This window comes from Pelophylax lessonae (assembly GCF_965119305.1).
Source record: "Pelophylax lessonae genome assembly, chromosome: 2".
In the NCBI taxonomy this organism is placed as follows: Eukaryota; Metazoa; Chordata; class Amphibia; order Anura; family Ranidae; genus Pelophylax; species Pelophylax lessonae.
The window spans coordinates 728,553,873-728,566,260 of NC_138769.1; the positions used below are offsets into that span (position 1 = coordinate 728,553,873).

The 12,388-nt window shown below is 48.8% G+C and overlaps 1 protein-coding gene across 1 annotated transcript in view; it reads left to right on the forward strand.

Annotated features, from left to right (window-relative positions):
* Window positions 1-12,388, forward strand: part of LOC309545659 (aldehyde dehydrogenase family 3 member B1-like) — a 43,276-nt gene that overhangs the window by 14,908 nt on the left and 15,980 nt on the right. The window contains 3 exon segments of the mRNA XM_082244930.1: window positions 1,661-1,746; window positions 3,849-3,930; window positions 5,420-5,806. Of these exon segments, the coding sequence (XP_082101056.1) occupies window positions 1,661-1,746; window positions 3,849-3,930; window positions 5,420-5,806 (555 nt within the window).

Sequence of the window (12,388 nt, forward strand, 5' to 3'; positions counted from 1 at the left end):
GAGGTCCGGCACAGGCCCACAGCTCTGCAATCAGTAAATCTCATGCTCCATGATAACTACCTCTGACTCGGCAGGGGGTATGTCAGACATTATAGAGAGTAAGGATGGGCTTGGAACGTAGTCCCAACCAGGGCCAGATTAACATAGGGGCTATTGGAGCTGCAGCTCCAGGCTCCTACCTTAATATAGGCCCGGGCTGGCCAGATTCACTGTTACTGCTCTTTACTGTCACTTGCAAACACAGGAGTCTGGCTTCTGTGCTACAAGTGAAAGCACGTTTTCCCAGGCAGCTCCCTCAGAACCTCCCCACACAGCACAAAGGACGTACACAGAGGGACAGTTGCCGATGCATGGATGTGTTTATGGGCTTCAGAGAGGGCATCCCATGTTGTATTAAGCCCTGCGCAGCTGCCCCCCCCCCCTTTTCCTCAGGGTGCATGCTAAGGCACGGCCCTTAAGGCCCTTCAAAATCCTCAGCACCAAGCCCATGATGCTCTTAATCCGGCCCTGGTCCCAACCCATGTGAGTAATCCCACCAGGAAGCCGTCACTGCACACTGCCAGTCATAGGCAGCATGTGTATATGCAGCTGCGGGCCGGCAGCACTTCCTATGATTGGTGGTGTGCAGTGAAGGCTCCCTGGCGGGATTGCTCAGGGATGATCGAACGGTTCGGGTCGACCATCGGTTCGACCCGAACATTGACTGTTCGAGGTTTGGCCGAATTCCAAACTTTTTGCTGAAAAAGTTCGGAATTCGGCAACCAGAACCGACCAAAATGCAATGGGACAGGAACTGGGCTTTAAAAGCCCGTGATTGGACCAGAACCATCAGTAAAAGCCAATTGAGGGGGCAGGAGAATGCTAGGAATGTGATTGGAGTGACTAGGGGGTCCAGAGGCCAATCATTAGTGACTACGCCCCCCAGTATATAAGATAGGTTTCTGCTACTTTCACACCTATATATGTGTATGTGTGTATATATACATATAAGTGTGTGTGTATATATACCCCTACACAGAAGTACAGATGTCATGCCTGCCTCCAAAGACGCCCAAAAAATGCCCAAAAAAACGCCAGCTACAAAACCGGCAAGGTGTGAAAATAGCAGAGCCATATCCCTGTTCTATTGCAATTCTAATACAAACAAACTTTTTTTTTTCTGGTTCTGGACATGCTACAGAGCTGAAACTTCACAGGTACACTTTTTAGACCCCCAGACACTAAATCCAAAGAGATCTAATTTTTTTTTTTTCAATATTTTTTTCAATAATTGGCTCTCTATAAAAAATGAAAATCTTTAAGAACTTTTTTTGTGTGATTAATAGTCCCTGGGGCATGACCCAGAACCCTAGGCACTTTTTAGGGGCATTTATTGGGTTTTAGGGCTTCAAAATGGTGTTTTTTGATTACCGAAGTTCGGGTCCCATTGATTTCAATGGGGTTCTGAAAACCGGGCCGAACTTCGGGAAGTTCGGGTGTTCTGGTCGAACCGAACTTTTGAAAAGTTCGATCATCCCTACTAAACACGTTTGAGCCCATCCCTAGTAGAGAGACCCCTGCTTCCACACAGCATGGGTCCTTTTCTACCACATGCTGGCAGGAGACAGGCTTTTCCACTCAGGTTGTAGCTTCATAAACTGATCTTGTTTCATTATTGCAGGTAATTGTGCCATCCTAAAGCCATCCGAAATCAGCCAAAACACGGAGAAAGTTCTGTCCGAAGGTCTTGCCCAATACCTTAATCAGGTGATTATTGCACCATTTACACCAAGATATCGGAGTGAGGGGGACACATCACACTGTTGGAATATCATAGACTGGTGTCCATTCCCTCTACATCAAGGGAAATATGTCAACTAGGTAGATCCAGGGACAATGTGTTGTACCCCATGGCAACCAATGTAGTCCAGTTTGCTGCAGAAAACCTCTGCTCAGTTGTTACGGGGTCATCACACACACGCACACATACATATTGTAAGGTGACTTGACATCCCTGGTTTCTGGGGACAGTCTCCGATCTTAGGAAGGTGTCCCCAGGTAAAAAGTGTCCCCAATTTCGTCTGTGTTTCATCAATGGTGTCCCTAATCTCCTTCCCATTTTCAATAATGGTGTCCCTGGCCCCATGGCTGTTGGGTAATCACCTTCTGCCGCACCTCCATCTGCCCACCAGCCATAATACTTTTGGGTATTGCTATTCTTCCTGCAGTTTGGCCTACAGGCTTAGGGCAGCTGTGGATAAAAGCCACATTTGGCTCCTCCACCAGCACCACTCACAGGTCTCTGTACCTCCGCTGAGGAGGAGTCCTACCCTAAGTCCATTACCGATAAGCAGCAAGAAATCAGGAAAGAAGTTGCAAGAATCAAGTAGTGTTAGAGAGCAAGCAGGGGTGGGCGGTGCTGGAAGGGGAGTGCAGGGGTGAGTAGTGCTGGAAGGGGAGTGCAGGGGTGAGTAGTGCTGGAAGGGGAGTGCAGGGGTGAGTAGTGCTGGAAGGGGAGTGCAGGGGTGAGTAGTGCTGGAAGGGTAGTGCAGTGGTGTGCAGTGCTGGAAGGTGAGTGCAGGGGTGAGCGATGCTGGAATGTGAGTGCAGGGGTGAGCGATGCTGGAAGGGGAGTGCAGGGGTGAGCGAAGCTGGAAGGGGAGTGCAGAGGTGAGCGATGCTGGAAGGGGAGTGCAGAGGTGAGCGATGCTGGAAGGGGAGTGCAGGGGTGAGCGATGCTGGAAGGGGAGTGCAGGGGTGAGCGATGCTGGAAGGGGAGTGCAGGGGTGAGCGATGCTGGAAGGGGAGTGCAGGGGTGAGCGATGCTGGAAGGGGAGTGCAGGGGTGAGCGATGCTGGAAGGGGAGTGCAGGGGTGAGCGATGCTGGAAGGGGAGTGCAGGGGTGAGCGATGCTGGAAGGGGAGTGCAGGGGTGAGCGATGCTGGAAGGGGAGTGCAGGGGTGAGCGATGCTGGAAGGGGAGTGCAGGGGTGAGCGATGCTGGAAGGGGAGTGCAGGGGTGAGCGATGCTGGAAGGGGAGTGCAGGGGTGAGCGATGCTGGAAGGGGAGTGCAGGGGTGAGCGATGCTGGAAGGGGAGTGCAGGGGTGAGCGATGCTGGAAGGGGAGTGCAGGGGTGAGCGATGCTGGAAGGGGAGTGCAGGGGTGAGCGATGCAGGAAGAGGAGTGCAGGGGTGAGCGATGCTGGAAGGGGAGTTTAGGGGTGAGCAGTGCTGGAAGGGGAGTACAGAAATGAGCGGTGCTGGAAGCGGTATGCAGGGGTGAGTAGTGCTTTAAGGGGGATGCGGGGTGAGCATTGCTAGAAGAGGGGTGCATGAGTGAGCAGTGCTGGAAGAGGAGTGCAAGGGAAAGCAGGTAAGCATTATTAGAAGAGGGTTGCATAGGGAGTAGAGATGTGCAGTAATAGAGGAGGGTTTGCAGAGCATGCAGGGGTGAATCGTGGAGGAAATGAATTGCAGGGGGTGCAGAGGTGAGCAGTGTTGGAGGAAGGTTGTCCAGAGTTGGAGGATAGCAGTACTAAACAGTTTTGGTAAAAAAAAGTGGCAGGAGGTGTAGAGACTGAGAAGCTTTGGAAAAGGGCTGCAGAAGTGAATAGTGTTGGAAGACATTAGGAGAGAGGGAGAAGCTATAAAGGGGGACATTTCTTTTGGAGGTGGGCATAATCTGTTAGGGGTCCTCACTTTTCATTCTGAAAATCTGTTCACCTGCTGAAGTTAGTTGTACAGATTCCTGCTTTGGCTGTAGCTGGCCAAATTGACGATATTATACCTGTGGGCACTTGAGATGGTGAGACCAATAATATAACGACAGCACATTAAGTGATTTTGTCCCCTGTCTCTTCCTCTTCCAGGACTGTTTCGCAGTGGTTTGTGGTGGGGTGGAAGAATCTATGAGCCTCCTGACAGAAAGATTTGATTATATTTTCTTTACAGGTAACCAGAAACATAATAAAATGTGTCTGATAGAACAGCATCTATCCCACCATGCTGAGGGAGAGGAAACCTTTCTATGGATCATAGGGTGGTAGGACAGGGGTCCAGGGTGAGGGTGGCAGCATTTGGGCTCAGGATGAGGAACATCAGAACAGGGGCCCAGAGCATCAGTGCCTGGACAGGATCCCAAAGTAGTTCTGGCAGAACATGGACAAGGGTGAGGGTGGCAGGACAAGGTGACACAATATGGGCTCAGAGGGAAGGGGGTAAGGCAGTGGCATTAAGTGAAGGATGTCAAGACATTAGCCCAGGGCAGGAGGGACAGACAACAGGCTGAGAGTGGCAGATCAGGGCCCAGGGCAAAAGTGACAATAAGCTCAGAGCAAGGTGAAGGACAGTGGCACACAGTAAAGTGTGGCAAGACATGGGCCCAGGGCAAGGGTGGAAGAACAGGGATACCGAGCAATGGTGGCCACACAGAGTCCCAAGACAACGCTGACAGACATGGGCTTAGGGTGAAGGTGGTGGCAGAACAGGGGACTAAGGAAACGGTGACATGAAATGGGCTAGGGTTGAGGGTGGTGGGCCAGTGGCAAAAAGTGCAGGGTGGGAGGACATGGGTTTAGGGCGAGGGGGACAGGACAGTGCCCTAGGCTGAGAGTGGCAAGGCAGGAGCCCAGGGCAATGGAGGCTGGACAGATTTCCAAGATAGTGTTGACAGGACATGGGCTTAGTGCTAGGGTGGCAGGACAGGAGCCCAAGGCAAAGGCGAGATAATATGGGCTTAGGGTGAGGGAGGTGGTACCAGTGGTATAAAGTGAAGGGTGGCAAGACAAGAGGCTCAGGCCAAGCATGTCAGCACAACACCTCAGGCTGAGAGTAGTAGGATATAGACTTAGAATGAAGATGACAGGAGAGAGGCCTAGGGCAATGGGGGTAGGGTATACGTTTGAGTGAGGATAGCTGCTCAACGGCCCTGGACGAGGGTGGCTTGACAGAGTCCCGGGTTGATGGAGGCAATTCTGGACCAGAGGAAAGGGACAGGGGTCCAGGGACAGAATGGCAGGACAATAGCCCAGGTCAAAGGTAGCAAGACGGTGGCATAGAGAAGAGGGTGAAAGGACACGTTCTTAGGCTGAGGGGCTTAGGACAGGAGTCCTGCGTGAGGGTGGTAGGACAGGGGCCCAGGATAAAGATGGTAGGAGAGGAGCCCGGGCTGAGGATAGCTGGAAATAGACTCAAATGGGCTAAGGACAGGGGTCTGGCAGTGCAAGTTGCCTGGTTGTTATGTTGACCCTCTGGCTTCAATACTTTGTCACGGACATCTCCATGAATTTAAGTGCTGAAAGCACAGAATGAACACTGCAGCCAGGCGACTAGCAATTTTAAAAAGGTGGTCAGCCCCATATTTCTCTTATGGAAGTTTCACAGTAAAGATTAGGAGATGACGAAACTTGTAGGCACTGATTTCCACTTTCTTCCTTCACAGGGAACCCAAATGTAGGTAAAATAGTAATGCAGGCAGCAACCAAATACCTGACGCCACTAACGCTGGAATTAGGTGGGAAGAATCCATGTTATGTGCACGACGATTCTGACATCAAGAACGCCGCCAGGCGCATCGCCTGGTCCCGGTTCCTCAACGCCGGTCAGACGTGCCTGTCGCCAGATTACGTCCTCTGTTCTGACCAGATTAAAGAAAAATTGGTGGCGGCATTACGGGCCACCATCCAGGAGTTCTATGGAGAAGATCCAAAGCAGTCGCCAGACTTTGGGAGAATCATTAATGACCGACATTTTCAAAGAGTGGCATCCCTACTCAAAGACGGGAAGATAGTGGCGGGCGGACAGACCGACGACACAGAAAAATACATTGGTAAGGTAATCCTATTTTATGTGTCCTTACGTTGATGTGTGTCATCGTATATTTGTATCATGTAATATTACTGGGTAGAAAAGCTTAGAATCAAATGTGTCCCGAGACGTGTCTAACATTTCACATTCACGTCTGCCATTGCAGAATAAAGTTTCCTTCCAGCATACCCTGTGCAGAGGAAATGCTAATCAGCGTTTGATCTAGCAGTGAGCAGACCACACTCATGCCGATGGTGTTCCCATCATGGGATCAGCATTTGAGCTATGAACTGGTGATCACATGGCTTTGTTGTAAACTGACGGTGACAAATGCCAAAGTATTTCCTTCTGTGTGCACTTGTTAACCTATTTCTGCCTGTAATGGACCGCCTGGCACCCTGCCTGGGTGCTTCCACCAAGATAAAGCTTCGTCCACTCTGGAACCAGGAATCAGATATTCTAGCTGAGAACTGCACTCAAGAACTAGGCGACACTAGCTTAGGTGCAAACTCGAACTAACTTTACTGTAAATTCACACAGAATATATACCACACTGGATCGGGTAAGAACTTGATCACATTATCCTAAACAATGCAAACTGTAAACAGTAATATCATTAGAACATTTAAGGAACCGTTAATGTAAACAGTATTTTAATTAAACAATAAGCTAACAAATAGTCACCTAGGTGTCAGTGACCACCCGGACAGTTCAGCACCAGTATTCAAGAAGACCCAGGGCTGTCCAAATCTCATTAACCAGCTTTCTTTTCACATCTACCTTCTCACCGAGTTTCAAGTTGGCAGAGACCATAATGGCATCCTTTTCCTAACCTGTCATCTTGCATTATATAATAGGACATCTTCCTGAATTCTCGTAGCTCCCTCAAATGCCAGAGCCCATAGTCAGTAGACAAGAGGCTACCCTACAGTGCCCTCCAAAAGCCCCTGTCCCAGTTGGGTCTGTCAAACCACCCAACCCTGGTGTGCCTTTAGTAGGGTGTGTATGCCCAAGGGCAGAAAGGATCTGCCGATCTTGTGACCACAGTGGTCACATGATCAGGAGGCGGTCCTACAGTTTCCCAATAATTAGTATGGACCGAGAGCTGTCTTCGACATCTCGGTCCGTGCGCTGGAAGCGTGCAGTGAGTGTGCTCCTAGCACAGAAAGCTCTGGCACCCATCGACGAATACGTGCGGCATGTGGGTGCAAAGTCTATCCTCTTTGTCACCGCACACATGCGTCATGTGGGCAGCAAGAGATTAAAGTAGAAGTCCAGCTAACTCTAATCTACTGGCAGACACATTTTAAGACTAATCCATCTAACCCTGTAAACCAAAAATCGCTACACATACTTTTCTGCAGCCGCTCTGGTCCCACGCTGAGCTGTCAGCGGAGGCTTCTTTGTGGAGGCGGGTGCAGGAGAGGCAGCCGACAAAGGAAGCCCCATAGTAACTATGGTGAATGACGTTACTTCCCAGGCGTTTCCCCACTGTTGTCAGCAGTCCCCTGCCCACTGGTGTTGGAGACTGGACTGAATCGGCTTCAGTAAAGGTATGTAAAGCGATTTTTGGTTAGAAAGATTTGTTTTAAAATGTGGCTGCGAGTAGATTTACAGTTACCGCACCCTAATTTTAAGAGGAAAGTTTCAGGAAAAATTTTTAAATAAAGAAATTTGAAGCAAAATAAGGGTAGCTCAGAACTTTTTATCAAATGCAGCCTCACCAGTGCCCATCAATGCAGCCTCACCAGTGCCCATCAATGCAGCCTCACCGGGGTCCATGATACAGCCTCACCAGTGCCCATGAATGCAGCCTCACCAGTGCCCATGAATGCAGCCTCACCAGTGCCCATGAATGCAGCCTCACCAGTGCCCATGAATGCAGCCTCACCAGTGCCCATGAATGCAGCCCCACCAGTGCCCATGAATGCAGCCTCACCAGTGCCAATGGGGGCCGATGAAAGCGGCCTCACTGGGGGCTGATGAAAGCGGCGTCACTGGGGGCCGGTGAAAGCAGCCTCACTGGGGGCCAATGAAAGCAGCCTCACTGGGGCCGATGAATGCAGCCTGATCAGTGCCCATCAGTGCAGCCTTACCAGTGTCCATCAACGCAGGGAGAGGAGAGCCGCCAGATTACACAGAGCGGGGTTCTCCCACTTACCCAGCAGTCATCTGAAGTCCCGCCCCCTGGACCGCCTCCTATGATAGATGCCACACGTCCCGGCATTGGACCAGTGTTCTGTCTATCATAAGCCGGGAGACTTGATATGACAGTGACTGCGGGGTAAGCCGGAGATTCCCGCTCGCCCCTCCTCCCCTTGGCCTGGCCCTGGGCACCCCCCCCCCCTCTGCCTAGGATCGGCCCTGCCTGGCGCCCTACCCCAATTAGCTTTTTGTTTTTTTTTAAATATTGGCGTATAACCCACATGCATTATCTGCACTATATTTTCAGGAGGAAAAAGTGCGTGTTATACGCCGATTAAATACTGTAGTTGCTTTTTGGCTGAACTTTTACTTTAAAGAAGTTAGTGCAGCTCTAAAAAAAAAAAAAAATACAACCTTTAAAATATATTTAGTGTTTGTCATGCCTCATCATGTGATTATCATTTGAGCTATGACCCGATCACACGGCTTCGTCTGTAAACAGCTGACAGCGACAGATGCCAAAGTATTTCTTTCTGTGTGCGCTTTTTAAAGAAGACCATGCAGGGTTAAAACAAAATAATAAAAGGTAAAAGTTTTAAAATATATTTCGATTTTGTTGGCTGACTCCTGCACACGGCATCTGGGGACTGAACCAGATCAGCTTCAGAAAAGGTACGTATAGCAATTTTTTAACCACTTTACCACCGGAGGATTTTGCTGTCTTCCGTCCAGGCCACTTTTTGCGATTCGGCGCTGTGCGACTTCAACTGACAATTGCGCGGTCGTGCGACGCCGTACCCAAACGAAATTTACGTCCTTTTTTTCCCACAAACAGAGCTTTCTTTTGGTGGTATTTGATCACCTGTGCGATTTTTACTTTTTGCGCTATAAACAAAAAAAAAGCGTTTATTTTGAAAAAATAACAATATTTTTAACATTTTTTTATATGAAATTCCCCCCAAAAAAGATGTAAAAACCAATTTTTTAAAACATTTTTGGCCAATTTGTTTTCTGCTACCTATGTTTGGTAAAAAAAAAATGCAATAAGCGTATTTTGATTGGTTTGCGCAAAAGTTATTGCGTTTACTAACAAAGGGAAAGATTTCTGTCATTTTTGGTGGTTTTTTTTTTAACGCGTAATGGCGGCGATCTGCGATTTTTTTTGTGGGACTGCGACATTGCGGCGGACAGATCGGACCCTTGACTGACATTTTTGACACTTTTGGGGGTACCAGTGACATTACTGCAGTAATCAGTGCTATATATATGCACTGTTACTGTAAAAATGACACTGGCAGGGAAGGGGTTAATTTTATTGGAGAGGGAGGGGTTAATGTATGCCTGGTGCTTACTGACGTGTAGGGGGGGGGGAGGTGACTGAGTGAGTCAGGGACAGATCGGATGTCCAGCTATGCTGAACAGTCCGATCTGTCACTCCCTGTCACTATGGAGATCCGCCGCTTGTGTTTACACAGGCGGGCGGATCTCCACACTAGATCCCCGGCGATCGGGGCAGAGCAGCGGCGATCGCCGCTGCTCCTCCCCTGGCCCGACTCCCGCTGTGAATGAAAACAGCGGGAGCGAGCCTCCGGCGGCGCGCAAGCGCCGCCCAGAAGGGGGAGTGTCTGACGACGTTAATACTACGTCGTCAGACGATAACGAACCACTTTGCCGCAGTAGTACTACCGTACTCGGTCGGCAAGTGGTTAAATTTTTTATTTATTTATTTTTATTTATTTTTTAATTTTTTTTATTTATTTTCTTTTACATTTTTTTTATTTTTTTAAAATTTGTTTTAGAATGTGGTTGCCAGTAGATTTAGAATTAGTTATTTTTTAGCTGAACTTCTACTTTAACCGTTTAAGGACCGCCCCATACGTACATATACTGCGGCAGGGCGGCCCTTTAGCGCGAAATCACATACAGTGCTTGTACGTGATTTTCTTTTCTTCCAAGTCTGGGGGCGCCCATGCATGCTGCTGGTGACCCGCTTCCGCTATGATTGGACACAGCGGGAGCCAGTCAGTGGGTCCAGTGGACCTGATGTCCGCCCAGGACCTGCCGATCGTTCCCAAGACAGGCAGGACGATGGTTTGCCTATGTAGCAAAGACAGATCGCCGTTTCCTCAGTACATGCCTGACAGGCACGAGTTATGGAGAGCCGATCTGCGGCTCTCCTGACGGGGGGGGGGTTCTGCACTGCTAATCAGATCATTGATTACCAGTGCAGACCCTCGGGGGGGGGGGGTGCCACTAGAACCACCAAGGATGCCCACCCATGACCCCAGGGATGCCCACCCATGACCCCAGGGATGCCCACCCATGACCCCAGGGATGCCCACCCATGACCCCAAGGATGCCCACCCATGACCCCAAGGATGCCCACCCATGACCCCAGGGATGCCCACCCGTGACCCCAGGGATGCCCACTATGTCCCCCCCCCCTGTCAGGAGAGCCGCAGATGGGACTGACCACCCCGACCATCATTTATACCACAGACTTCTACCTGTTTTTCCTGAGCGCTTTATGTATTTAGTCTTTTTATCTCTTCTTACAGAAGGCTGTGCTGTGTCAAAAAATAAATAAAAGTTTTAAAATCTATATTTACATTTTGTCATTCCCATCATATGATTCCCCTTTAGGCTATGATTTGGTCATCACACGGCTTTGTTTATAAACGCCAAACACTGACAGATGCCAAAGTATTCCTTTCCGTGTGCACTTTTTAACCTGTTAACGACCGCCCGCCGCAGTTTTTACTGCCCCTCCTGCGCGAACCAACGCAGCTGTACGTCGGTCGCGCGCCTGCAGCTAGGGGGCGAGCGTGCGGCACGCTCCCGCCCCCTCTCGTCAGCAGCGAAGCCAATGCCGCGGGTCAGGCAGCTCTGATTGCCGCCTGACACCCACGATCGTTCCCTGCTGAGAGAGGACGGTCGGATGTTGTAAACACATCTGACCGTTCTTCTCTCTGGAATGATCACAGAGCGCCTGTGATCCTTCTATATAGGATCACAGGTCTCTATGGTTATTTCAGAAGCCCCTCCCCCATACAGTTAGAATCACTCCCCTAGGTACACATTTAACCCTTTGATCACCCACTGGATTAACTCCTTCTATGCCAGTGTCATTATTACAGTAACAGTGCATATTTTTAGCACTGATTACTGTAGTAATGTCACTGGTCCCCCCAAAAGTGTCAAAAATGTCAGTTAGGGGTCCGATCTGTCTGCCACAATGTCGTAGTCCCGCTAAAAATTGCAGATCGCCGCCATTACGAATAAAAAACAAAAAAATAAATAGTCCAAATATCTATCCCGTAGTTTGTAGGCGCTATAACTTTTGCGCGGACCAATTAAAATACGCTTTTTGGGATTTTTTTTTTTACCAAAAATCTGTAGCAGAAAACAAATTGGCCTAAGCTGATAAAAAAAAATAGATTTTTTTTTTAAAAAAATTTATTGCAGAAAGTTAAAAAATCCTGCTTTTTTTTTTTTTTCAAAATTGTTGCTCTTTTTTTTTTTTTTTTCTTTTTTGTTCATAGTGCAAAAAAAAAAAAAAAAAAATGCAGAGGTGATCAAATACCACCAAAAGAAAGCTCTTATTTGTGGAAATTTTTTTATTTCGGTACGGCGTCGCACGGCCTCGCAATTGTCAGTAAAAGTAATACAGTGCCAAATCCCAAAAAATGGCCTGGTCATTAATGGGGGGGAAATCCTTCCAGTCCAAAAGTGGTTAAATGACCAGATTAGTCCAGGTCACCATGGTCCTAGCAGTGAAAGGTTCGCAGTCGGGGTGTCGGATCTCCCCATTATTTAGACATTCTGGTCGCTTACGTGGAGCCCCGCCCCCTTCCCGCTGTAAATTGGTAATAGTAAATATTTTTTATGAATATAAAAAGTTTAGAGATTAACCAAAACCTTTTTTTTTTTTTTATCTGGTTATCCTTTGTATTTAAAGGGGAAAGCTTTTGGTATAATTTGTATTCCTTTGTCAGTTGTATACACCCAGGGATTTTTTTCAGCAGGGAAACGCAGGGGAAAGTAGTTGCAGCACCTCCACCACTGAATGTATTTTGTGAGTGCTGGGGAGTGTTGGAGGGTCTATTGTCACTGGTGGGAATCTAAGGGGTCTGTTGTTGCTGGTGGGGGGGGGGCAGTTGTTGAGGGAGTGGTCTATTGATGCTGGCTGCTGGGGCTCTATTGTTGCTGAGTGGTATTTTGTTGCAGGGGTCCATTGTTGCTGGGGGGGTCTATTGTTGCATGTGGGATCTATTGTTGCTGGGGGAGTCTATTGTTGCTGGGTGGTACTTTGTTGCAGAAGGTCCGTTGTTGCTGGGGGCTCTGTTGTTTCTGGTGGGGGGGGGGGGGGTTGGTTGTTGAGGGAGTGGTCTATTGATGCTGGCTGCTGGGAGATCTGTTGTTGCTGCTGGGGGCATTTTGTTACTGGGTGGTATTTAAT